This window comes from Exophiala mesophila (assembly GCF_000836275.1).
Source record: "Exophiala mesophila strain CBS 40295 unplaced genomic scaffold supercont1.3, whole genome shotgun sequence".
NCBI lineage: Eukaryota > Fungi > Ascomycota > Eurotiomycetes > Chaetothyriales > Herpotrichiellaceae > Exophiala > Exophiala mesophila.
Window position 1 is genome coordinate 2,240,442 of NW_015622506.1, and position 27,019 is coordinate 2,267,460.

General features: G+C 50.1%; 7 protein-coding genes across 8 annotated transcripts; 2 read left to right on the top strand and 5 right to left on the bottom strand.

Moving 5' to 3' along the window:
• Positions 1-23: 23 nt before the first annotated feature.
• PV10_04405 (uncharacterized protein) lies at positions 24-2,614 on the top strand. Its single transcript, XM_016368953.1, has 4 exons — positions 24-188; positions 252-820; positions 875-1,548; positions 1,599-2,614. The coding sequence occupies exons 3-4, from the start codon at positions 1,122-1,124 to the stop codon at positions 2,267-2,269; spliced, it is 1,098 nt and encodes a 365-aa protein (XP_016224741.1). The 5' UTR covers positions 24-188; positions 252-820; positions 875-1,121; the 3' UTR covers positions 2,270-2,614.
• An 873-nt stretch (positions 2,615-3,487) lies between these two features.
• Positions 3,488-6,437, bottom strand: PV10_04406. Of its 2 annotated transcripts, XM_016368954.1 has the most exons (3): positions 5,457-6,437; positions 5,353-5,408; positions 3,488-5,296 (listed from the first exon to the last, which is right to left on the bottom strand). In XM_016368954.1, exons 1-3 carry the CDS (start codon positions 5,726-5,728, stop codon positions 3,924-3,926), a joined length of 1,701 nt encoding a protein of 566 aa, XP_016224742.1. In that variant the 5' UTR covers positions 5,729-6,437; the 3' UTR covers positions 3,488-3,923. The 2 variants fall into 2 exon arrangements, with proteins under 2 accessions (XP_016224742.1, XP_016224743.1); XM_016368955.1 differs by lacking the exon at positions 5,457-6,437 and having other exon boundaries at positions 5,353-5,454.
• Positions 6,438-10,829: 4,392 nt separating this feature from the next.
• PV10_04407 (S-methyl-5'-thioadenosine phosphorylase) lies at positions 10,830-12,838 on the bottom strand. Its single transcript, XM_016368956.1, has 4 exons — positions 12,517-12,838; positions 11,851-12,360; positions 11,594-11,742; positions 10,830-11,474 (listed from the first exon to the last, which is right to left on the bottom strand). Exons 1-4 carry the CDS (start codon positions 12,548-12,550, stop codon positions 11,229-11,231), a joined length of 939 nt encoding a protein of 312 aa, XP_016224744.1. The 5' UTR covers positions 12,551-12,838; the 3' UTR covers positions 10,830-11,228.
• Positions 12,839-15,573: 2,735 nt separating this feature from the next.
• On the top strand, positions 15,574-16,811 carry PV10_04408 (uncharacterized protein). The gene is made up of 2 exons (XM_016368957.1): positions 15,574-15,724; positions 15,783-16,811. Exons 1-2 carry the CDS (start codon positions 15,715-15,717, stop codon positions 16,766-16,768), a joined length of 996 nt encoding a protein of 331 aa, XP_016224745.1. The 5' UTR covers positions 15,574-15,714; the 3' UTR covers positions 16,769-16,811.
• A 40-nt stretch (positions 16,812-16,851) lies between these two features.
• PV10_04409 (uncharacterized protein) lies at positions 16,852-21,040 on the bottom strand. Its single transcript, XM_016368958.1, has 2 exons — positions 20,392-21,040; positions 16,852-20,334 (listed from the first exon to the last, which is right to left on the bottom strand). The coding sequence occupies exons 1-2, from the start codon at positions 20,615-20,617 to the stop codon at positions 17,351-17,353; spliced, it is 3,210 nt and encodes a 1,069-aa protein (XP_016224746.1). The 5' UTR covers positions 20,618-21,040; the 3' UTR covers positions 16,852-17,350.
• Positions 21,041-21,534: 494 nt separating this feature from the next.
• On the bottom strand, positions 21,535-23,484 carry PV10_04410 (uncharacterized protein). Its single transcript, XM_016368959.1, has one exon. It carries the CDS (start codon positions 23,198-23,200, stop codon positions 22,022-22,024), a length of 1,179 nt encoding a protein of 392 aa, XP_016224747.1. The 5' UTR covers positions 23,201-23,484; the 3' UTR covers positions 21,535-22,021.
• A 273-nt stretch (positions 23,485-23,757) lies between these two features.
• On the bottom strand, positions 23,758-26,541 carry PV10_04411 (uncharacterized protein). The gene is made up of 2 exons (XM_016368960.1): positions 26,225-26,541; positions 23,758-25,873 (listed from the first exon to the last, which is right to left on the bottom strand). Coding segments are annotated over exons 1-2 (1,875 nt in total). The 5' UTR covers positions 26,226-26,541; the 3' UTR covers positions 23,758-23,999.
• Positions 26,542-27,019: the final 478 nt, after the last annotated feature.

Here is a 27,019-nt window from a genome sequence, read left to right on the forward strand (position 1 = left end):
TCTACTATTCCATCAAGGTAGGCACGTAGGCAAGCGCCACTGAGAACTCCGTCTTATTGAGAATTTCGTGCTTTCCAGAGCTAGGCACCTACCTGCTAAATGTCCATCTTTGTACCAGGAAAGCTCGACCGTCCCAAACAAAATCCTCACATGACCATCAGACGCTGCTGGTGCTGATCCAGGTGCAGGTACTGTACCCAGCGGGCTCCCCATCATCTCCTTGTTCCAAAGACTCTGACCTCGACCGACAGCAACAAAGCCTCTTCGTTTGATGCTCCAAACAGAACCAGAACATTTGTCCACTCAGGCTCTCAGGTGCTACCATTGTTTCACCGTGAACTTTTACTCACGATTCCCCCGGTTCTCGACCTACTCGAAACCTTCGACATCTAACATTTCTTTCTGCGGCTGCCCTCTCGAGGGTTCAAGTTTGACTTCTTCATTCTTTTTTCTATGCTTTTTCATTTCAAGATCTTCCTTTCACTTTTCGCTTTAAAATCAGCATTTGACTCCTGCAAATGATTTTGTCAAACTTTCCGACCATCCAGCGGACCGATCTAACCCCACATCTTCTCCTTGTCCTTTCGCTCACAGCATGTCGCAAAACACCGTTTCCTTTCCAGATGCCCCGGTTTGTCTGCCCTTACTAAAGTTCTCGTACGCTACTGTTTCGAACGAGTCTGTCATGCCTATTCCATGGATCCATCTATCCAGTAAGACTGGCCTCTTCGCCATTTTCGAGTCAACTGAGTCCACGCTCGACGATGGTCAAATACATGTGAGGAAAAAGTTCAAGGTGACAAATGATCCAGAAATAATGGTACGATGGCACAAGTCTCCATACTCATTATCACCTGTCTCACTCTCTCTTCAGGAAGAGCTCGACCTCGACGTGCTATCTATCGAGGCCCATCGATCCATGAACACCCCACCCAAGTCCCTCGTGGAGGCTCAACTGCCCAATGTCACTATCATTGTTCAGCCTCCGAACATTGCTATCAAGTACCCGTTGACCAACGGACAGGTGCTTCAAATTTCCTTCATTCTATTCCTTGCTCACTGTATCATAGATTCATCGCTTCCAAGTCCGCTTTTCTTCCAAGGAGAATTATTACGAAGCCATGAAGAACTTGGCCCGAGCAAATGTTCCGACTGTTGAGGCTGGAGCCTTTCCAACATCAAAGCCTCCGCCACCCGCTCCCCAGTCCATCCCGAACCTCCTTCCAAGTGACTCAGTCTCCAACATCGGCCTTCCATATTCGGTTGCGTCCCGCAGTAGGGGAGAGATCCACCATGAAGTCTCAGCTCACAACCCCCGACCCTCGATTGTCTCTTCAACGGTGCTTCCAGCTTCCCCCAATCAACAGCAGCCACCGACTCCAGGGGTATCACCCTTGAAAACCTTTCCTGTACCCAAACTGCAAACCACGAACGCCAAGATTCCCGACAGTCATGCGTATACATCAGTCCTTCGCTCGAATGCTAGGACAACACTTGATGCAGATGCCGTCAATGAAACCTCGGATGGACGAGAAAAACTATCTCATGGTATTATCCGCCCTTCTGCCCCAATAGCTTGTCTCACCATGATTCTCTAGTCAATCTCCCAGCAAAACCGCTCGACGCAGAAGAGTTTGGTCTTTCTCTTCCCCCGAAGAGAGAGTTACCGTTCTCAAAGCCAAAGTCGAAAGCAGGTCAAATCGATCCATCGAACGACGCCGACAACCCACCCGTGTCTCAAACAAGTGTCGAAAACGGTTTGTCGGAGGATCGACTCCCACCTTCACATACACAGAAGTCCAACAAAAGGCCTGCCATCAGGATTTCAACTGCCAAACAGCCTCCAGCCAAGAGATCGCGTGCTACCGGGCGTGGTAAAGCCAACACGAAAGACTCTGCAGAAATAGTAGTGCCTAGCGTCGAAGAGTTACTAGCCCAACCAAACAAGGTCGTCAACAGACGTGTAACTCGATCCGCTAGCATAATCGCACGCGATGCTATCAGCAAAGACAATCCAAACCGACAACAAAGGCCCCCTCCAAAAGTTCAATCTCTCTCCAAGAAGGTACATATCACACGTTCAACCTCAATCTCAAACACGGATGGTCAACCAAGTCTCGAGGTTCCAGAGACTTGCACAGGCACCGAAGGTGATGCAGCAGTACCATGCACTCCTGCCTATCAAATGATCCAAACACATACTCCCCGATCACCAGGTCTGGTCGAGCAGTCTTCCGCTACTAAGCATGTGATCACAGGCCAGGCCTAGCGATCCCGCCCCATGAGCATGCAAGATGTTGCTATACATCCCAATGACATTCATGGATTTGATTCCAGTCACTCCAAAATGCCGCAACCTGTTTCTAACATGGATTGTACCATTTCAATGGATCCACGCTTCACCAGTGCCGAGGAACAACTCAGAGCATGGGCTGAAAGTTCAGAAGCTGCACGTATTCCAGCTGTCAAGGAAGTCTTTTGCAGAGCTATCATAAATCCAGAATTTGTGGGTTTGTGCAAGGCTGTAAGTGGGATGTGGGAGACGGAAATTCTTAAGGGTAAAATGTGAAGCGAGAGAGACCCATGGGATGACGAGGCTGTCCAATTTCAGGGGGGGGGGGGGGCCGGCGACCTCCACCTTATCTCCAACAAACCGCGTTGGTGTTGGCGTTCCATCATGGAACCTGATCGGCCCAACCCATATGGAGTTACTGCATCTATCAACTTCTCAACGATGCCTCCGGGGACGATCCCAGCTGGCCTGTGGTGGTTTCAACGATATAATTAATTTTCATGGCTCCAGCAAAGAACGAGTGCCATGAATCAGTGAACATGGCGGAGAGCGTGCTATGAGTGATGCTTTCAGTGTCTTCAATGTATATCCCCTAGTTACACCAAAAGGAATATAATATATAGATGCCTGTTGATGAGTCTTGTATCATGTAATAGGCCGGACCACCCATCACCTGTATCGGTGATTGGGCGTCACTGAGCTATCAACAATGTGTCCATTCCTTGCTTGGAACGGAAGATACAGTAGGACTATCTATTCACCACTGACGGCTTGGAAGGTCCAATATCGACAATGGCCGCCTGCTACTGTATTTCTGTCTCCATAATGAATGTTTCATGGATCAATCCACTAGCCCTATCTGATTCTGCATGCCCTATTGTTGCCCCTAGGTCATGTGATGCAAGTTGCGTGTACCCCATGTGCCCTTGTCCTGTCGGATATGCATAATGCAGGGGTGCATACATATGTATGTACAGTGCTATGTCTGGTACATACAAGGACGAGAAGCTACTTATCGTCCAATAATGAATGACTGCAATTCCCAATCCATGCAGAGCAACAATACATCAAGACCTGAGAAGTACATCTGCGGTGGATAACACCGAGTAGTGAGCGTAACTGAAGCCTTTGCCCAGAGAAAAGATCGACAGTCGAGCATGTGTACTTTGTTTGATGGTGAGATTTGCGACCGTGAGATGCACTTTTGACTTAGTTGCAAACACTCCCCGCTTGAGATGGGTTGCGCGTTGCTGTATCAGGCATGATAAAGATTGTAATTGGAGGACAAGATGTCATATTTCTGACCATATTTTCAGGTCCAGGTCATAGCATTGAGGTCGTCGACTCCAAGACGTCGGGTAGAGCCTCCAATGCGGACAAGTTCTAGGAGCTAGAAGGTGAACCTGTGATGCACAAGTTCGAAGAAAGAGCATCGCCAAGTGCCACGCCAACGCTGTGGCGAAGCATTTGATGCTGCCAAAAGCCATAAAAGAGCCCTGGGCCCTAAACTACACTCACTCTCCGAAATATGGATTCAATCCGGGTCCCCCAAGAAATCTGAAGAATGCATTTTCGCTCCGGGACGCCAGGCTAAATGCAAAGCTTTGAAAAAGAAGAAAATTGAAAGTCGCTAATATGAAAGCATTCGGTGGTTGCGTCCTCGAAGAAGATCAACGCCCGAACGCAAGGCAGGGACTGGAGTGTACTCAAGACCCATGTCAAGATCCATGTCACTGTCGATTCTACTCCGACCCATGGCAGTAGGACTAGAGTCAATCGACGGCGAGTGTTGACCAAATGCAAAAGTTTGAGCTCGAACCAGTTTGGACCGCTGTTTGACCTTTCCCAGGCCGCGTTCACAGTCCAGAACGTGTTCTTTGGCGTCCATCTCGACGTAATTTTGGGGGTAACATCGATCCTGGTGATCTTTGAAAAACGTACTGTATCCACCGTCGAGGATATACGCTTCTGGGTAGGTGAGAGCAGGGTATCGGTCGGCATTGACGGTGCGGTCTTTGTTTCGTATGAACTTTGCCATGAGAGGTGCCCGGTGGGCCGAGTACTCGCAGTGAAAGATCAGAAGAGCTTTAGAGGTTGGCTCCACATCAAACAGTTGCGATGACAGTTGCTCCTTGTCGTTGAAGTTTACAGCACCTTCGATGTGGCCGCCTTCGTACTCGTACTCGAATCGACAGTCAACAATAACAAGCTTTTCGTACAGCGAATTATAATTGCCATCGAGGATATTCACCATGGTCTCTTTTGTGATCCGGGGAAGAGCACCGGCCTCTCCATCTGGCTGGAAATGGGGCAGCTGAGGGACATACGGGGTCTCAACATCCATGATAGATGGTAGTAATGATGGAGGTGGGCTCATCCGCTCCTTCTCCTGTCTCATAACGTCCTCTGGATGCTCGAACATGCTCAAAGACCGCCGAAACTGTTTCCGCGGTCTCATGAGTGGGTTTGAGTTCTTTCTCAAATGGCCGCCCATCGGAGACGCGTTGCGAGATGAAGAATTCGAGAAGGCAAGGTTTGCTCGACTGCGTGGAATGTTAAGTCCAGCGAGTGTGAGGCGCGGTGATCGCTTTTCCTGTGTAGGAGAGTCGGCGAAAATCTCCGAGAGCGAGAGAGAAGAGGATGTTGCAGGTTTGGATGAGTAATTTCCAAATCTGAAAGGAGGGAGCTGAGACTCAGAGTCTGACTTCTGAGGTAAGCTGCTGGTGCTGTGATTTTTGACCCTAGTCAGGCACGGGCGCAGGAGACTAAGTTTTCTCTTGTCGGTAGGAAAGGCGATTTGCAGAGGCTCAGCAGGTGAGATGGAAGCAGATGAGAACATTGAAGAACAAGAGTCCTCTGCGGGAGTGAGGTCTGGAGTGGGTGATTGTAATTGGTACTGGACAGCGGTGAAAGGGGCCTTGTGTGGCAGCGGTGAGAGGTCCATATCCATGATATCTTGACATCCTGGCGAAGATGAGGGGATGGGGGGTGTTGTGACGAGTCCTAAATGAAGTTCAGTCTCTCGAAGCCTGGTAAAGTTGATGTGCGATCAAACTTACGATGATTATCCAAGGAGTGGGAGAAAAGGGCTCTTCGAGGCGTAGGTAACTGCGGGCTAGCAGATGTCAGTTGGAGGCATTTTTGTACGTGCTAGCTTTCATACCTCTGGTCGATATGGAAATTTTGAGAGAGATCTGCCGCTAGACTCGCGGTTGGGGAGGAACCTCGCACGGGTTTCATGCTGAAATAGTCCGGATGCTTAGGTACGGATCTCTTCATCGACAAGTCCCTGAAGTTGAAGGTATTAGATCCATAGGACTGGCCAGTAAAGGCAGCATATGATGGAGGAGCATCGACTCTGAAGCCACCACAATGACCCAAGAACGACGGCGGCTGCATGGCAGCAAGTGGTGATGAAGCCTCGATCATGGTCATGGTATAGACCGTTGCAGCCTCTGTCCACGAAAGTGGTATCCCAGACTTGCCACAAGTCGATTCCCGAAGAAGATGGTCGTGGGACGCGGGAACTTAAGAGTGAATGAGTTGCGGTGTATCCCAGACGGTCTTGTTCCACAATGGCGTGGAGGGCAAGTCGGCGGTCGGATGTTGAGAGAGTGAGAAGTGCCGACTGCAAGTGCAAGGTTCTGTTCTGACAGGTCCGTGCCCGTTAATGGCTTCGAGGTCGAGGAGACAGGAAGTCACGCAAGGATCAACTGGTGCCAACGCCGATGTTTCCACTCAAAAAGAAGCCTGGACAAGAGTGGCACGGTGGTTGACCTGAGAGTAGAATGATGTTGGAGGCGGTGGTTGTGCTGTTGGTGGCGTTGCTGCTAGCCAGGGACCTGGAGTGAAGCATGCAAGATGGAGATGGATGTAGCGTCGGGATCGAAGAGAGCGAGAGGTGGCCACGACCAGATAGTCGATGGCTCGAAGAAGAGGAGGGAGAGGGAGGAGAGGTTTAAGAGAGGAAGCGGTGGTGATGGTTGTTGCTGGGCAGCATCGAGTGTCACCAAGGTGCCTTTGAACAAAGTCGGAGAAGTGACGTCCAGAGCGGAACCAGCGATGAATAACCACGGTACTAAGTAACAGCCCACAGTAGTGAGGAGCGACAGGCACTGCACTGCACCTGAGGTATGAGCAGGCTCTTGTCTGGAAACTGGAGTCAATAAATCCCAAAGCGAAGCCAGGAAACTGGAGCCAGCTTCAGGTTGAGCTTGGCCTGCGGTTACGGGTATGGCGGTGATGAATCAGGATTCTGGATTGCTGAAGGTCATCGGCCACAGCGACGATTAGCCATGTGGGGACGTGGTTGGCTGGTGAATAGGCACGGTGGACTTCTAACCGCCCACCAATAGAGGAGCAACCAGAGGGGGCCGGCTCTTCCTTCGGAGGCCCTCAAGACGCCTGTTCCTCCGTTTCGTAAAGCCTGGCACGCCTTGCCAGTGGTCGCGTTCTTCTCGGGAAAAAGAAAAGCGGATAAGCATCCCACAGACGGGTTGGGCCAGTGGGCGACAGGTTGCCCGGCCGTAGGCTACTGAGGGCACTGATGGCTCTGTGGAGTAGGTGGATGAGGTGGGCCTAGCACGGCTGGCAGACTGGCACAGCACCCTCAGTTTGTACTTGGGTTGGACCTTGGAACGACATGGGCTTGATGGGCTCGCGGGGGCACAGGGTCGAGGGGGCCCTCGGGCCTTGCGTACCTAACCTAGGTACCTATGGATATGGCCCCTCCACGCCGCCGTCTGGGTGAATCCTCGAATGTCACACAGACCTCTGTTTCTACCCACCAATTGCTTGCCTAAAGGAAATCTCTTCTTAGTTAGATCAGCCCCATGGCAGCTTAGACAATTCCTTTCGAATCAAGCTTGACGTACGCCTAGCGCAATATGTCCCAGGCACGCCCGGCCATCCCCACCACGCCAGCTGCCGTTGACACCCAATATTTCCCGGGCTAGACTTTTCATCTCCTGGACTCCGGATTCCTTGAAGAAGCGCGAGCGCCAACGAAGCCACAAACTGGCCCATAAGGACAATAATGATGTTGCTCCATCTTTCAGACAGAGCGCCTCGGTATTTCCGTCTTAATTAATATCGCGTATGATTATTATTACTATTGTTGCGATCCTTTCATCAGAGCCAGAACACGCGGGCGGGAGATTTATTTTGCAAACGCTACTTGGTTTCGTGGGCTTGCCTGCCTTGTTTTTGGGGCACCCTCGGATCTTCACCATGGTGTCAACCACAAACATGTCATTGTTAGGTAGTGACAGGGCTTTCTACTCCAGTCTTTCATCTTTGCCATGTCTTCTATTTCTGCACCCGATGGGATGTACCATTTCTCGGTTGGGTTTGAGGTTATCGACAATGTTCTCGATCCGGACCAGCGTCAAACGTTGTTTCGTCTATTAGTGCTTCATCCCCATCAACTAGACTGCTTTTGTACGTCCTGTCTTCAGCTGGCTGTGTCTTGATGTCAGGGACAGCAAGGATTTTTCCGAGCCTCCGTCGAGGTTGCCCTGTGCGATGACCGACTGGTACCTGCCTATCAGATTCACTGCCCCATAGGCTTAGGGCCACCTTATTAGACTGTGCACCATGGAAGGTCGCGCTAAGTTAGACCGTTGAGTTCATGTGTTGGTGTTGTGTTCGATGTCAGTCGACAGATACGAGGCACACCATCTCGGGAAACAACATATTGCCAGCTCACCCAAGAATCCGGCGCGTGCGGAAATGGGCTTATCGATCCAGCTTGACCTGATGGTGGGAATGATGAAAGGAATGTCTTGCCCTGTGAGGTCGGCACAGAGCAGTTAAACATGGCACGCATGGCAATCAAAGTCTAGAACTTTCAATTACCCTCATTCCATCTTCCCGAGAATGTGTCTCTTGCACATGCTCCAAGGAGTATCCTTGACAGTTCATAGCTCACGAGTCATTCGTCCCCTCGTGCTTCTCTCATAGACACACGGCATCGCGTGTTTGGAGGATTCTGCTTGCGAGTTTCGACTTTCCCAGGTGCTCCGCCCAATAATTGCGCCATTCAACAATCAGTGTTATCGTCTTGATCTATCTAGCAGTATGGATCGAGTCTAGCCCCGAATTTAGACGCTTCACATCTTCGCTTGTGGCTTCCTGTTCACAGGGACACCCTGCTAACTAGCACTGGTAGCAAACATCATTGGTGGTCAGCTGCGTCCCGTAATCTTCTCGCATGCGTCCTACTATCCGTAGTCAACGTTGCAGAAATGTAACTCGAAAAGTTGTTTTCACCACCCTGCCCTGTCGTGGCTGTCACGTCTGGCTAAAGTCTCCAGGACAAGTTGCAGCTCCATGAAGCACAAGTCGGTTCGTTTTTCCTGCAGAATTTCCTCTGGGTAATGGAGAACGCAGTTTCAGGGTAGTAGGACAATTGAACGGCAGTAAGCTCCATTCAGCTGCCCTCGATTCTCGCTTAACGATTACCCATCGCAACCCTTGTTCCCCCACGTTACTCTTGGTCTTTTCTTCTCTGAGGTGCAAAACTTATTCTGAAGTTCTTGTCCTTGCAATGCTGGCATTCTTGGACGTTCTTCTTTTCGATAATTCGACGTCATGCAGTCCAATACCAATGTCAATCATTCCAAGTTTGGACTTCTACCAACATCATCTCCGTTTTCAGACGCCTAACGTCTAACGTGATCGAGATCTTGAGCAAGATTCTGTGGGTCAAATCATACCTCGCTTACATCATGACACAACCGTCTCGAACTAGTAGGTTGGTGATGCAGTTTTTCAGCATTATCACGCGTGCCGGCTAACCTGTTTCTTGCTTCAAGTTCGGGGCAGATTCAGACCGGCTCTGTAGACGAGTTCTTTACAGCGGAGATAGGAGCTACCCCGCTCAAAGGAACCGTGGTCTGAATTTGCTCATGAATTTTTCAGCCCGAACAAGGCATGCTATCTCGTAAGCTAACCCCTGTCGAAGCATCGGTAGATTGTGCATGAAACAATGACAGAGCCTGCTGACGACGAAGGACAAGCCACTCTTGGTACCAAGATCCACTAGCACCAGGTATTTTTGACAAAGAGGTCAGCAGACTACGGAGTACTCATCGCTGATGAACTGATGGGATTATGAGGTCATTGATCTCGATGCTCTTTCCAAATACCCTTGGCGGGAAGTGACTGCCAGACGTGGTTTCCATCTGTTGTCTCGAGAAGACGCGTCGCCAAGAACAGATGTAAACAACGCGCCAGCACGAAAATGCTACGTCAACACGTGACTGTGATCTCCCGTCTTCTCCTCTATCCAACTCTCTGCTCTTGTCTCTGGGTCGTTGGCCCCTCGTGGGTCTACAGCTGGTAATCAAAATTTCATTAATTGATTAAATTCGAAAGTTTTTCCTCTTAAGCAATATTAGTTCCCGTCCAGATATTGGAGGCAAATTCCCATCAACCTGGAATCAGTCACAAAAGGCTTGGTAACTAATCTTCTCCTGCCCCGTGCCGCCTCATCTACTCCGTAACGTCAAGGGATGCCCAAAATAGCATGCAATTGAATTTTATTTAACTAAAACGATTGATGCAGGGACGCATGAGTCCGAACGGGATGGAGACTTGGTTCACGTGGGCTTCGTCCACAAATTTCGACAACCTAGAACCTGATAGTTCGTCAACGCGGACATTTGACGGACATGACAACCGCCTCCCTTGTGCACGGCTACGGGCCAATTCGCCACAAACCAATTTGACGAAGCTACGATCCCAACAAGGATGACCGCGGTGGCCCAGTCGCCGAGTAATAATAACACGGCCGCGTCCATCGACATTCCCTTCATGGATCTTCCTTTCTCCTTGCATCGATCGTCCCCAGATCCCGCAGATCAGGGCTTGCTTAAATTGACCTTTCTCTACCCTCTACGGAGTAGGTCATCAAATCTCCTCAGCCTTGTTGACCCGGAAGAATTAATCGTTACATGACATCATATCATCGCCTTTTCGTCATCTTAGAACGCGCTTGCAGACCAACGCAGACGTTGTACTGTTTTGGACGCCCAGACATGCAAGGCTTCGCCAACGTTCCAACCTGGCTCCCGTTGTATGCGTAGCTCTGTCCCTGTGATCAATGCAACTCGGACCAGCAGTTGTCGCATTGATGAAGCCGCTGACCTCATCGCGACATCTCCTAGCGTCCCTGCTGACGATACCGTGTGATCCGAGACCTGTGACCGAGATCGAAATTCAGAAGTCACTTATCATCGGGCATCGGTGGCATAGAACTAGTTGATGAAGTCTATTTTGACCCTTGGCAAAGAATGCCTCTTTACGATTTGGGTATTTCTCATGTTGATTCATACCGAGAATTCGATTCTGCATGTTTGTTCAATTTCCTTTTCCAAAATTTGTTGATAACATGGGAGTTGCGACCTAGTAACAAGTTTATAATATGTCGTCATTTGTCCACAGGATATGTTTTGAAAGGACTGCTGTCAAGGGAGGCGATGGACGTGCTGGATTTCGAAATGGAATGCCAGAAGTCGGTCAATGGAAAGGCCGGTTTATGTGATAATCGATTCCATTTCGACAATTCGACACAAATGACAATATCGCTCTCTATCTATACGAAATTGACGGACGGTGCTGAACCGTCCGCCAACACCATGTGTAACTTGCCCATATGTGCATGAAACATGACAACGATTTCAAAAGAAGGGTTGGACTGTTGAAGACGATGTACGACAGATCTCCAACATCCTTTCCATCCCTCCGGATGCCTTGTCTGGTTGTCACCAACGTTCCTTGGAACCATATCTATCCATGTGTTCGTAGATCCAGTATTTCTTTGTTCGAATCCAATTCTCATTCTCATTCTTCACATCAAACATTAGATAGGGCTTGCATCTACTCCATCCTTTCTTCCCCATCTTGATGTTACTCGTCTCTGCTATCATTCAGGTCACGTGAAGTATCCTGGAAACAACCAGTCCAATTTCTCCAGGGCAGCCTTACTTCGCCCAGCGGGACTTGTTGAGATGCCGAACTTGCGTTGACCGGCCAAATGAGTGGCCTGAACCAGCTCCGAGTGTTCTTCCTTGGACAGTTCGTCGAGCACGGCGGCGATGAAACGTCGCGCATTGACGGCGTTGGCTCGCATATGTCCCATGACCATTTCCACGGTCACGTCGCCTGAGTCGTGCCAGCACTATTGTAATAGCGAATGGGATGATTAGTGAAATGGTCCAGGAAAGGGAGGTTGTGGTATAGATGGGAGTGGAATAATGGTGTCGACAGGTTGTTAGAATTCACACACAGGCCACTTACATCGTAATCTGTGCTCATGATGATGACTTGATAGGCGATCTCTGCCTCTGCGGCCAACTTGGCTTCAGGCAGGGTCGACATGTTAATGATGGTACCGCCCCAGGATCGATATAAATTTGACTCGGCTCGGGTGCTGAATTGAGGTCCCTCTATATCCAACCCCAAGGGGTGGGAGACGTCAGCCTTGCTCTCTCATCGCTGGTAGTCTTCGACCTTGCAAAGCAGTTGATTAGCAGAAAGGATGGAGATGAACATACCCATGACAATCAAGGTCCCGTTGTCGTGCAAGACCACTCCGTCTCCCTCGAGGCTGTGGCCACACTTTCGAACGACATCGCCGATGCGGTTATCAAAAGGATCGGCAAAAGGGACATGGAGCACGAAGCCATCCTCGAAGAAGGTATGAGGCCTGATGCCCTTTGTGCGATCGATAGCCTGGTCTGGGACGACAAAGTCACGGGGCTTGACCTCCTCGGCAAGTGATCCCGCGGCAGAGAAGGCAATGATGGAGCGAACGCCGAGTTTGCGAAGTGCTGCGATGTTGGCTCGCACAGGGATATCAGACGGTAGATACTGGTGGTGTAGGCCGTGACGCGCAATGAAGGCGATGGGGATCGGCTTTCCGGTGGTGGGCGACGGGTGCTCGAGAATCGTGATCGGCGACGACGGTTTTCCCCACGGAGTGTCAAGATCGACCACGGCGGCTTTGGTAAAGTGCGGTAAATGGTCTAGACCTGTGCCGCCGATGACACCAATATGGACTGGGTCTGTGGTTGTGTGAGTTGACTTGACCAAATATCGAGACCGACAGGATGTAGTGCGGGGGATGAGGCCATTCCACAGAGGGTCTTGAGATACAGGAAGTGGGCCGGGAGAGGGAGGATGTCGTTAAATATCAGTTTGACAGGAGGGGTGGGACATACCTGGATATGTGGTTGGAACATTTTCTTCCGACATGATGTTCTAGAGCAGCCGATCTCTGAGATAGGATTATCAGGGGACTTGATTGATGACTTGATTCAGCCGTAGAGGAAATTTCTTGATTCCGGATGGAGGCTCAAGATTGTGACGACTGGAGAAAATTTAATTGGGGAGTGACGAAGCCTATCGATGCCCCGCTATGGCGTATCTGATAACACAATTAGGATGTCACCTCAAGCTTTCAGCCAAAAGAAATAAGTTCCTCGGGTGTAAGAGGGCATTAGCTACTCGACATATGGATTAATAATTCTGTAGAAGTCCAATTGACCGACTCTCTCGTGAACGTCTGTCTGGCGCTGATGGAGTTTGTGGAGGCCCACTCCCGTTCGTGCGGAATTAAGTTGATCCGAGGATATGCCGGGACGGAAGCCGTGGTGACATCGCCACGGGTATATATATTCATGCTTCCCCTTTGTTTCATGTGTGGTCATGATCAGACTGTCCTACATGAGCATTTGTAATAGACTGAAAGGTGTGGTCTTTCTCACTGTTCACCACCTAATCATTGGCAGCGATTTGTAGAAGAAATCCTTTTCAGGCAACTGCGAAAATAGCTCTCGCTCTCAATTTGCAGTATCATCATATCTAGAGGAATGAATAAACCCCCAGTTGATCCTGTCCTTCTCTTATAACCATGGATTGTCATCGGGTTGTTCATCATATGTATATACTGTACGTGGAGGAGGGGGTCGGCTGTCTTCAGGCTTACTCCGTCCCGCAGGCACGGTGGCCGACACAACGACAGCAATCTCTTTGTCTGATGATTGCACTGGCGCCACCGGGATTGGCGCCGGATATTCGATGTCAAAATCTGAATCTGCACACACAAATGCGCCATTGTTGGTGAACTTCAATCGACCTTCCAGTATAGTGCTGCCCACATATATCCCTTGATGTTCGGCGAGATGCTCAAAGAGTTCGCCTTCGTCGTGATAGAGCACCGACTCCTCCTTGGACAACAGACATGGCAGACACCGGTAAGATGCATACCGAGGGTCCAATTGCTGAACATGTGATTTGGCCAAGAATAGCCAGTGATATCGCAGCCCACATCGTGCGGTCAAGACCTTATCGAACATCTTATAACCCCCTTTGTCTTTCAAAGCCGGTCCAGAGAATTCGCATTTGCTGCTGTAGCATATGAAACGACCTCCGCCCGTCCCATAGAAGCCCTGCAACTGTAGCATGAGAGCTTTCTTGACTTTGCCTTCTCGGAGCTCGTACGCATATTTGCAGCAGCCACCGTACTTGGCAATATGGGTGGCTGTGGACAGACTTGACATTGACGAAATGGTAGATATAGCAGTCATCCCAGATATGGTAGACATGGCAGTATTTCGTCGAGTATGGGATCCGACAGAAGATGCTATGCTGTTGGGACGACCCATGGATGTTGGACGGCCAAGTGTCACATCTGAGGTTCCACTTGAGCCGCTGGACCACGTCGCATAAGATGTGGTGGAGTTGTTCGTATTGCGACGAGTGACTGGGTTCAGATGTACAATCTCTTGTTGTGATTGTTGAGGAGAAATTTGCTGTGTGAGCCCTTCCGAGGCCAGCTTGGTGCTTGTCGGTTTCGGTGGACTCTCGTTACTTGACTTGCGCCTGAAGACTACCTCTGAAAATGTCTTTGATTTTTTGAGTTTGGTATTTGAGTTTGCTGCAGGTGTAGGTTCTGTGGGGTGTGTCGATGCCGGTAAACGACTTGAATCTGAAGGAGTGGCTTGAGGCTGGTATGGCGGAGGCTTGGAGTCCTTGGGGGACTCTACAGGACGTTGTGCTTGTTCAGTTACAACCTTCTTCCTTTGCATGTCCTCCTCAAGCTTTCGTTGAAAAAGGGCATGGAGGGCGAGCAGAGCCTCATTGCGGCCTTGATCGGAGGTGTCTATACAGTCATCGAAGTCGATGATGCCATCGTCGTCTCGGGCTTGCGTCAAGCCGGCGAGGAGAGCTTGCTGGGTGGCAATGGTGACTCTCATGAGGGCCATTTGGGCGATGGCTGTGAAGCTTGTCAGTTTCAAATGTCTGCCTGCTGGAGCACGTGGACTCTGCTTACTGTCGCCCTCCTCGAAACTGGGTCCAAATCGTTTATTGCCTTCCTCAACCATTTTCGTGATCTCCACCCTTCCCTTCTCAATGGACTCCTCGAGCAAGTCCGAGGGAGGCAAGGCGCCATGTGCCTGGCGCCTTTGTTTGATCTGTCTGACGATGCGGGCGCCTGCATCGTAGGCTTGAATAAGCCCTGCAACGCAACTGACGATGGCGAGGATCTCGCCGACTCCGGACATGGTGAAGGAGATAGGTAACACAGTGGTAAGGCAGGATGTGGTAAGGGAGCAGGATAGATACAACGAAGTTTCAACTCATAGCAAGGGCAAGAAGAAGAGGGGGAGTCACTGAGGCGGCATCAGGCTTGGGAGTCAATGAGGCAGCATCAGGTTTGGGAGTCACACGAGGCTGCGCCTCAAAGCGGTATGAGCATGAAAGGCATAGTGAGTGAGAAAGATAGGCTTTACCTGTCAGTGTGCGGAAGCGAGGGAGAGTGATAAGGGAACAGCCACATCTGTCTGCCGCTGTTGAAAGGGTGGCATGGTTGACTGCCGGGGGGTTGACCTTGGACCCGGTGTGAAATGAAGCTGGAATAAAGTACACCTGCTACATACAAGAAAGGGGATTGGTTCATTGTACTCGCTTGGCTTAAGGGCGCAATGCCACGAGACTCCCGAGAAACCCAGCCAGCTATCGGGCCATAACGAGCACACAACCTGCCGGTTCGGCCCTCTAGGCCTCCAAATTTGTACGTTGGATGTGGTGGCTTGTGGTGGTGGAGTCGGTTGATGTTGATTGATGCATCTTTGAACTCGAATGGAGTAAACTGCGTACAGAGTAGTTGAGTTGAAAATTGGTGGTGGATATCACGTGGCAATCCACCAAAGAATTTTGATCGACGACCTCGAGATTTCCACCGACGACATTCCACCAACACCAGACCCGGTTTCTGACGACATCTCATTTCAACTATCAAATATGCGAAACAATGTTGAAGGCACCTCCATCGAAGTATCTCTATAGCTTCTAGACGAACGGAAATCCAACATCTACCATATTATATCAGACCTCCAAAATGTTCACAGTGCCAAATGCTAAGAGGTGAGTCGCTCATTCTCCGAAAACCTATTATACAGATATTAAAAGGATTCGACTCTAGATCTCGGGGATAAAAAAAGGATGAAACGCTCAGAAAATTTCAATCATCATGAGGACTCTGAAGTCTCCGATGACGGATCAAGAACATCACCCTCCAAAGACGTTGACGATCACTCGGACATCGAAATTGACTATGGATTCGAATATGACTTCATCACACCACCTACCACTCTTTCGTCACGCGATCCCGCCAAATCAAATAATCAAACCGAGAATCCTCTCGCCTCAACAATTCCAGAGCAAAGCCCTGACCCCAAGGATCCGCAACATGAAGATGAGGACGGGGAGACGACATATCAATTCCGCCTCTTCAGCGCACATCCATCTTCAGGGCTCTCAAAGTCCACCGCCGACGCTGCTACTCCTGTCGCCGCAGCTGCCAGCAAAGACACGATACGTCTTTCAGCCACGCCACCTCCATCGGCCGACAACTTGAACTTGATTGACAACATCTCATTGCATAAAACTCAATTCTTGCGACCTCGACGACCAGATTCATATTACTTTACATCTGCTCTACCAACATCCACTCTCTCAAGACTGTCTTCGCAATATAGCGAGACGGCACTCTCTACAACAGACATTCTAACACGAGCCAAATCCACGAAATGGCCTGGTACAAGCCTTCCATGGCGAGTAATCCACGTTAAGTTAGCTCAGCCCACGAAAACACCAACACCGACAACAACCTCGAGATCCTCAACACAACCATCATCATCATCTCGCCCCCAGCGCATCAACCCCCGTCCATCCAAAAAACGACGTCTTGTCCTCCGGCGTCGCTCAGCCGCACAAGCCGATCTAGTTGAAAAGGCCAAAGCTGCCGATGAGGCTGAGCGGGAGAAACGCACGCGTCGTAATCGCGAGAAGAAAGTCAAGCGTAAAGAACGTGAGAAGCGCAAGAAACAAGATGCCGCTGCAGCCTCCCTTGGAACTGAGACACAGCCAGTCGGTGAGGATAGCGCGGATGAGAGTATGATGAGTTAACTTGACTGAGTAGCCCCGATGAAACATGAAAGATTTGAATGCATCAGAGAAGGAATTGATTCTCTCTAAGTAGAATTCACGTCCTACATTGTATGGCAATCTAGCGTCATTGAATATAACATCATCATTATCATCATCATTGAAAACTCATGAAATACACGCCTGGTAGATCTCTGCTGTGGTTTTGTAGACCGAAGCCCTCTGATCAGGATATATGGATATTTTATCTCTCCTTAGACTGATCTCCATCCTTGCTATCTTGAATCCTCAGCCTGTCCGAACCGAACCAAACCAAACCAAACCATAGACCTCGCCCTGCATTCGAGGCTGCACACCTGAATGCAGCCTACTGTCTAATTTGGCACCTTTGCCCCATGTGTCTTTCGTTTGTAGTAGCTACGAGAAAGAGAAAAAAGAATGCGAAAATCAAGATTGACGAGAGGAAGAAAGAAAAACCCAACGTTGTTCGTGAGACAGAGTTGTTTCATATCGTGTCATTCCATCTCCGTCTCCAACCCATGATCCACCAAAAGCTTCACTTTCATCAATGAAACATCAATTCCGTCCAAGCATCCCAGTCATCTACTTGTCACCCCCATTGACCATGGCTCCAGCGAGTCTCTTGCGCATAAAATCGAAAAACGCAAATTGACTGGGCGTGGCACCATACTCGTAGACGAACCGACTAGCCATGTAACTGCCAAAGATGGCCTTGAGGTAGTTCTCAGGCACTCGCTCCAAGATCTTGTCCAAGCCAACCTTGGCTTGCAAGGTCTGTGGCAGTGCTTCCTTGAAGACGGCTAGACGCAGAGGCTCATTGTCCCAAAGCTCGGAGAAATTCTGCAATTCTTCATCGAGCTTGGTGATGGCCAGAGACAGTTGATCAGAGAGTTGAGATCGGGGCACACCGGTCTTCTCATGCTCGCGCCAGATGGCCTCGAACTCGAGTCGAGCATTGCGTTGGATGGTCTCTTGAACCTCCTTGACATAGGACTTGTAAAATGCTGGTGCTGAACCGTCGGCGCCATTGCACATGTTCTCAATGAAGCTTTTGTCATCGAATGACAGACTGGCGAGAACTTCGAGCGATGAAGACGTCACGCCGCCTTTATTGGCCGATGCGTCCTTGTAAAGGACACATCCAGCCTTCTCAAGCCGGAGCTTAGCATCTTGAGTGATGAACAGATTGGCTCCTTCGACGATGTATGGAACGGTGCATTTACCATCGACAATCAACTTGCCGACAGTAGAGAGATCAATCGATTCGGGCCGACCTCCACAAGGAACAAAGGTATCGTAATCCGAGCCATCGCGAAGATGGAAGGTGTTTCGGAACGACATGCCGTTGTTGACCTTTTCCCCGCTTGGAAGGGTAATGTTAGACTCCTCGACCAGGACACGGTAGCCTTCAGGTGAGAGTTTCGAGATGTCATACTCGCTGATCATCACCCGCTTCTTGGCCAATCGAACAAGCTCGTCGCGGTCGAGGCCAGCAGGGTCTACCAGGACACCGGCACCGTCAACGATAGCAACATACTTCTCGTTGGAAAGGAGGATTTCGTTTGATCCCAAATCGCCGTCGGGACCACCAGTTTGGAGTTTGCGAATCGTGCTCGGGTCGAGGTTGAGCTTGCGATAGATTCCGTTGACATATTCACGGACCGATAGCGTTGTCATGCCATACGTGTCATGAGGAATGCCACCAAGCGTTGGACTCTTGCCAGTGAAGAAGGACTTCCACCAGGGAGCGCCTCTGGCTCGGGCATGTTCAGTAGCCCAATTAACCAGGTTGGCAGTATTCTCATCCGGTCCCATGAAGAGAATCTCCGGCTGACCATGGAAATCGACGATCGGATCCTTGATACCTGGACTGGTGGGCGGCAAAAGAAGATCCATGATACTGTCGATGTATTTCTCGAATGCAACACGAGCTTTTTCTTGATGATTGTAGTCAAGGAGGATCACTCCCTTGGATCCGCCTTCGGGAATGTCTTTGTTCTTTCTCTGTTGTGTATTTGCCAAATTGTAGTTCTCGTCAAACTGAGTTCGGGCGTTGATATTGTACATTTCTCGGTTGCGAGACTTGACGATACGAATACCGCCTCGAGCGATATCTCTGAAGCGTAGATGAAAGCCCCGGAACTCGGACCCAATGACCAAGAACATGCCGTACAGAGGTTGAGGGTATTCATGCTCGGGCAAAAAGTCTGTGTTTGGTTTGAGTCTGAAGCTGAGGGCCACCTTGGTAGGGGTGTAGAAATTGGTCTTGAGGACCGACTTGTTGAAAATTATGAAATACTGCATGACCATTTCATCGTGTTGGTTGGTGGTAGTGCGAGAAATGATCTCAGACAAGCTTTTGTCATCTATGACCTTGTTGATATCGAGGCGTAAGTAACTCAGGGTGGGGATGAAGTCATCTTGTTCGCCACGAGTCTGAACGTAGTGGCTGTTGGCAAAGGAGAGGTAGAGGGATCGAATGAGTTCTGGATATCTGTTGATGATTTCCAGAATATACTCGGAGGTGAAGGTTTCCGTCCTCAGACGTTTCTTGATTTTAGAGAGCAACTCAGCATTGGTGTTGCTATCCCCTTTCAGAGCAGCCACGAGAGAGGTGTATTCCGAACCCAGTCGGTTCAAAAATTGTTGGACAAAGATATGAACGCAGTGAGCATAAATACTCTCCTGTAGACTGAGATTGCCGCTGGCAAATTGGCCTTGGAGTTTGTTGTGAGGAATGCAAAACAACAACGAAACCTCCTTGATAATCTGATGAATTGCGGCTTCGATAGGAGGGAAGCGGGCAATGTCGGTGGTGGCCGGTTTGAGGTAGAGCGAAATGACGGTGATACCGTTAGAGAACTGTTCAACGTACTTTCGAGAGCTCGTCACGCCGTAGTAGTGATAGAGATCTGACAAGGCGCTAAAGACTCCCATGGCGGAGCCCTGTCGGTAGGCAATGACGAGGCGCTTTTCGCGTGTGCCTTCCATGTCGAACATCTCAATGACGGGGCCTGTTCTCTGGACAGCATAGTTAATGATCTCTTGATAGACGGCCTTGGTGTTAGAGGTAGCTTTCTGAAGAAATGTCTTCTCTGCAATGATGTTCAGATCCGTCTCATCGGGTTTTGGGTTGGTGACGTTGAACTCGCACTGATATATGAAGTAGCAGCGCAGAGATTGACCTGGGTTTTCAGGAAGGGCATTTGTTGATCTGAAGGACTCGACTCGATAACTGCGCTCTGGTGTAGAGCCATCGATGTACTTCTCGTCTATTCTCTGCTCATATCTGGGGCCGTCGATGACGCTGATTCCTGGAGCACTTGTGTCAATGTAGACTGCGTGGTCTGCCGCCTCCTTTGCCAACCGAATTTCCAGCTTTTTATCGTCTCGAGCAAAGGCGGCGAGCTTTGCAGCGTAAAGCGAGAGGATATTGGCAGCGACTGCTTCAGGAGTTTCGGTGGAAAAGTACATGTCATCGATTCCCAGAGTGTCGTAGAACCACTCTGTCTCGGAAGCCACAAATTCGGTGGGGAGGAAGCCTTTCTCTTCGATGATGTCCATAACTGCGGCGAATTAGTACTGCTGCCAGCTTTCTTTGGTGGAAATAGTAATTAACTCACCTTCTTCCATTTGAGCCTTCTTGCCCTCAAATTTGGGAGCAACATAGCCAGAACTGTGGTCTGACAGGATGCGGTGCAATGACTGGTTTGACTGCGAAGCGCCAGGAACGGAGAGCATTGTGGGCTGGGGCGAAGGTTGTCTGCCCGGAGTCCTGATGACTTGCTCGACGAGTTTGTGTTTTGCAGGGTTGAGCGGCTGCTCGCCGTTACTCGTGGTAGGTGCCATTTTGGGCGGGCTATCAAAGGAACGGGGAAGAGAGGAAGTAGGAGAAAAGGGTTCACAATGAGGGTCAGGGTAATAGCGGATATAAAGGTTCAACGAGCGGTTGCTAGTGAGGACAGATATGTTGTGCTCATGCAGCGATGGACTCAGCTGGAGGGTAAGAATATACGCCGGATCCAACAGGGGAGTACAAATTGACAGAAGGAGCAAGCGGTGTCGCTCTAGATATAGAAAGGGTGTTGCGAGGAGCGGTGACTCTACAGCGAGTACTTTTATCTCGATAAGAGAGCCGAGTCTGATCTGGGGCTGAAACAAACAAAACTGAGCGTCTACCTAATAAGCAGGCGGTGGCAGGCTCGAGCTGATGACAGAATTAGCGACTCAGCGGGCCGGATGCCGTTTCGCTCTGGGTTTCCCCTTTATATTCACTTGAGACATTTTAGGTCGTGACGGCGAGGATAAAATTTGCGCGTCTTGCATCACATGGCTCGATCCAAGAGAGTTCAATTATGTAACTGCGTGTAGCATGAGATTCGAGTAACAAGGGCAAAGGTGGCACGAGTTGCGAAAACTCTCCCCGCAGTTGGAATTAGAGGCAAGTCGCGATCACATAACGGCATAGTCGAAGGCGGCCCAAGACACAGCGCCCCACTACGATAGACACGATAGGCACTAGACTTTGCGATGGCGAGTGCTATTAATTGCTCGCCACTGGACTGAAGTGCCTGACTGGCTGGCGGAGGCATCAAATATACTGCTACGTATGCCAGGAACAATTTTCTCGGCTGTAGGACCCAGGGACGCAGGGCCTAATCCTTATGGGGATCTAGGTCGTCCCAGGAACGACCACAGGGCGCAAGAGGGGCTCTGGTTGCCATCACGTGCAGGCATCGTGGGGACCGCAATGTCAGGTTGGCCCTCATCGAACGTCAGTGTCCTTGGGCTTTTGAGAGGCCAGACTCGCACCTGCACTCCGCTTAGGCTAGGCTAAACCCGGCTATGTAGTCCAATGCGGCGTCCAAACACCCTAAACCATGTTTGTCATTGAATCTTCCCCTCAGCCATTAAGATGACGAGTTGATGAAAATGTGCAGGGAAAACTCATATAAGAACATGGCGATACGTAAACATACATATACAGTGCAACATGATGTTTTCGTGGTACATGAAGATGGCTGCCCGACCTTGTGCTAGTGCAGTGATCAACGAATACCTCTGTTATCTGGGGATGGGTACCCGGCCTCCTGCCCCAGAAAAGGATAATCCAACCCAACAAAGAGACATGTCTGGCGGGCATTGTTCATCACGCAATATTGGACCATCGAGGGCCCGAGTGATGCACTCATGAAACTTTTAGCACTGATATTCGTCTTGTGAGAGATCCAAAAGTCGCGCATCCAAGCGGTGTCAAACTCGTGGTCGGTGCTCCACTCCTTCTTCCTCCGCATGACTTGTGAGACTGTGGCTGTGACTACTTTCGCCCTCCCAACTTCCGGAGTCCGGGGGAACTGTCACATCGTTGTCGGCAGCGTAAGCCGATAATTTCTGGGCTGGAATCTTTTGTGTTTCCGTCGAAAGCCCATCTTTGCGCACTTCATCGTCGTCAATTGAGGTGCCACGCTCTGGTTCCTCTGTCAGCAGTCGCCCTTGTTCATCCTGATCCTGGCCTCCGTGGTCTTCCGATGATCCTGCATCTTCGCTCGTATCCTTCCTCTTGATGAATATATCGATAATGTAGTACTGCATGCCGTTCATGATCAACGGAAAGATGAACATGACAAACGCTATCTGCACAGCTTCGTTCCCTTCAGTCCAGCCCAAAGCCCAATCACCGACCCGACCCAACCAGGGGCACAATTGAAAGATGACAAAAACGCAACTCTTCATTCCCATAAGCCCCAAAAAGTATATCAAACATTGCTTCATCCACCAGGTGGCCTTAGGGGGTGTGCTGTAGTTGCCAGATTCGATGGATTCTTTCGGCCTGGCTAAAGGCGTATAACTTGCGCCCACTGTCAGGACCTTGAGAATCACTATCAGAATCGGTATCCCCAGGGTTGTGTCAATGGCCAGGTTCAGCAGGTACCACGAACAGGGGTTTGGCTGATACTTGTCTTCTGTGCTCACCCCTGCTACTGATGCTGCGGTCTTGGCTAGGCTGTCTGAAATCTGCCCAGCAGAAAACATTGCCATGACCACGTTAGCCAGATGTAGTAGGACTGATCCGACCACCTGTTTCGAAGCATCGAACGCCCACACTTTTAGTGGTCGCTGAGGCCGTTCTTTCCATCTCTTGTACACGAGCGTCAACAGAGCGAGAGCTCCAAGCGCGCCTTGCACGAAAATTGCAAAGGAGCCGAGGAGTTTACACTCGCCGTTGTTCTCTTCATCGGGTTTGGTGTTGGAGACAGCGGCCGTCGAGGTGGGGGAGGTGGATGTCTGGATGGCATTCGCGGCAGCCGTCGCAATGCTGTAGAGAAGAGTTGTGCTATTGGAAGTCATGTCTGATATCACCGTAGGAAGTGGCAAGCTTGACAAGAGAGCATCATGAAGATTGGTGGACGATTCCAAGGATGGTGGTTGCATAAAGACGACGGGGGAGCGTTTGTGGCCAGAACCTTGGTTATGGACCCATGTAGATTTGTTCCCTCGGTTTCGTCGATGCCGTGATCTTCTTCTTATCCAGAGAGAGGAAGGGAGTCTGAGACCGACAATTGATTAATCGTGTGATAGAAGGCAGGAAAGTGGTTGTGGAGGATGGAAGTTGTAGGCGCAGGCAACCAAACTTTGGTGAAGAGGCGAAGTCAAGTGCAAGGCATCCACGAGTCAGTTGGTGTTCTTGGTGTGAATCAAGTTTTAGGGGCCGAGGGGCCTCTTACCGCCCGAAGCCTGGGGCGGGGAAGACGTCGTTGAGCCCAGTTCATTAGTACTCGGGTGGCCCAAGTGCCATGCAGTGGCTGATGCGCCACTTCTGAAATGCCGCAAACACCAAATGCTTTCAATAGTCATGACAACATGACGCCCGCTAGTGTTCTCAGTGACGCCTGGACACGCCCGAGGGCCCCAAAACCCCGCCCCGCTCAATGTCACCTGCAGGATCCCTACAGCCACAACCCCATTCATCCTTGTTACATATCTGGTCGAACTGACGTCCCCAGATATGGGATTCAGAATTCATACATTCCAGTCATTGCAACTTAACATGTCTACTAAATACAGGAAAGTGAGAATGGAGACATGACTGCATATCTTCGTCCTCGGGCTCGTGCCCATCCACAAATCAGTATGCAAACGCGCCAATCCAAATCTTGGGTATCATGATGCTAGTAGCTAGCGTGCTAGAAAGCATTCCTCACGTAGGTAACGAGTGTCTCATCGAGCTCAATCACCAGGCGTTCTCTCCGTCTTCGTTCGTCAGATGCAAGCGTCCAATCTTGTCTGATCCAGCCAGCCAGTTTTTAATCACGCATGGAGAAGAATCTCCACCAGGGCAGATCTTCTTCCGTGCGAGATCTTTGAACTTTGGTCCCAAGGGCCCATTTACGTAGTGGTATTGACCAGCAAATCGATATTGTCGTTTGTCGCTCAGCGGGTAAAACTTGTCTCCCCAATGGCCTGCAAAATCGAACCAGCCGATGGGGGCCTCTGGTGTGAGGTTAGAAGAACGTAGTGTGTCGTTCTTGTGGTCGTAAGTATAAGCATGTGCGTTCAACGCTGGGTCCCAAAGAGGTCCCCGGTCTGTGAGGTCGTGAAGTATTCCCCATGGGAGAATGTAAGGGTGAGTGTCCGGTGTTGAGTACATGGCGTGTGTGCCGTAAGCTGAGTAGATGACCGGCCTCTTCCCCAACTTCTCCACTGCAGCATAACTGTAGGCGGATCCAAAATTGTGCTCACTAAAGAATACCGCCTTGGGTTCACCATGCTGGAATCGTACCGCCGTATGTTCCCAATCACCCACGTGATTTCCGAATCGAACATTCAACACGACATTGCCCAGGTTGAAGCTATAAAAGAAGAACCAGAAAGCATCGACAATGCCATGTCCCTTGTTGACAGTGATCAAAATGGCAGGGGCATCACTCCGGCCCCCTCGGATCCTGCCTCCGTCTTCTATGGTCGACTGGGACCGCTTCATTTCCTGATGTTCTGCTGGGAAGACTCGAGAGTTATCTGTTTTGCCAAACCGGGTCGCCCTGAAAGCCTGGTCGTCCTCTTCGGTGTCAACCAGGTCGGAACTAAACCATTGCTTGAGATCTTTCATGGCGTCTTTGACACCCTGGACATATGTCCTCCCAGGTCGATGGACCCAGCCATCGTTGTCTTCGAAGGTGTCATCGGGGTTGGAAGGAGCGTTGGGAATGTTTTTCTCTCCTTCGAGCCATTCGGGGCGCTCTTCGACATCGTCATTGCTGGTCAGGAACACCCATCGCCCATTCTGCCAGTGGTTGAGCCGATCCAGATTCATGAGTGTCGGGTGTGTCTGCTCCGATTGGAGTGGAGTGTAGTTCAACGCTGGAGTAATATGATACAGGTGTTCGGCAATGTCGCAAGGCCAAAATTGCTCGCCAGAGTAGAGGTGTACCAAGGGAGCATATTCCAAGACGTAATCGGGTACTTCTCTCAGGACTCGCTCGTCATCGGACCAGTCTTCGGGTCTGTCATTGCCTTCCGTCCACGCATTTTGCCAATCCCAGTCTGGTGTGTCATCTGGATTTTTTTCCTCTTCCTGTGGTGGTTTTGGGTCATGTCCAAACCGGTCTAGCTCTCCGATGAATGTCATATGTCGGCCACCACAGATGCCGAGCCATCGGCACGACTTGCGATCCAACCATGATCTGGATGTCGCCATCCATGTCGCCTCTTCTCTATCCTCATCCTGCCAAATGAATGCTTCCGGGTGTGTGGCTCTAGCGAGACTGTTTAAGCACATGTACGAGATGATCGTAGACAGCAGCCCGATCGTTGTCTTGGTCTTGACTGCCTTCATCTCCTCTCCCTCCTGGGAAGGCGCCGTGTCTTGCTCATATGCACAATTAACGTGCTCAATCACTGACAGGACAGGTTCCGGCCGGACTTCGACGGATCCCACCTTGTCACCTGTCTGCGGAGGTGCTCGTGGAGGGCAGATCGCGGAAGGACTCGGTACACACAGAGGTATTTCCTGAGAGGGACTGGAGAGGGAAGGACATGTCAAAGCGAGAAGGATATATATCGATTGAGTAAGCGGGAAAAGGCCGCCATGATGAGGTACGACCGACACTGAAAGAGTGGGACATGGCCCTGATTAGCGACAGGTTCAATATGGAGAGGGATCTGACAGGATAAAAACGGAATAGAGATATGGTAAGCCACAATCTGCTTTTGCAAATGGTACACTTTTGAGCGGATCACACTTTGACCAGGCTATCCGCACGATTGGAGAAAAGGCTGAAGAGTGCAGGACTTGTGAGAGGACAGTGAAGCCAGCGTAGGTTGCGGGCGGTATGACAAGGTATCAGGCTCCGCTACATCAAGTCGAGTGGCTCAATGGAGGCAAGATGATTGACGATGCATCCGCGAGCATCCGTAATACAGGGTCAGGCTCGGGGCTCGGACTTGAGATGGACTTACTGTTGAACGGTGACTGGTAGCCTGAGAAAATAGCCGATGGCTCAACAGGGAATTTCCAATCGTACTCGAACAGGGCTTTGGCGAGGTCTTTGACCCATTCTAGGTTGATTTAGATAAGAGAATAGTCATAAATGCCATTCATTTTCGAGGTGTTGAGGAAAGACGGGCACTCATGTAGGTTGCGGCTGACTCGGGGGTGTCAGCAATGACTCTGACGTAGGATGGTCAATATTAGCCGTCCATCAGAGCCAAACAAGGGAGAAGGATTGCCAACAAGCAAACACATCCGGCTCAGCCAGATCCCAGGTGGTGCCAGGTGTGCCAGGTGTCGAGTCAAAGGCCATTTGACACAGATTGCGAAACCCGTGAGGAGGGGCGCTCTGACCCCGTGACCGTAAGATCCAGTCTCATCCAATCCCAGAAAGCCTGGGAGCCAAGATCGTTGTAGAGCTAAGGAAGGAACCCCTCTCTTTTTAGCTCCCTCTCCTATAACGATCTCACTCCACACTATCTCTCTCCCTAGCTTAGTCTTTATAATATCCTCTATAGCTTATATAATTCTATATATACGGTCTTTTATCCGTATTTCGAGTATCTTAATCTATAGGGGCTATAATTAGTAAACCCTATCTAATTTTAGATTCTTTATTTTAATTAGAATCCTAGAAGCCTTAGCCGTTATATCCCCTCTACCCTAAAAAGTAGAGTAAGATCTTCCGTTACCTCTCCCTCTATCTCCTCCTAATAAATTAAGAAAAGGCCTTTATTTACGAGACGAAAGCTAGTTTATATATC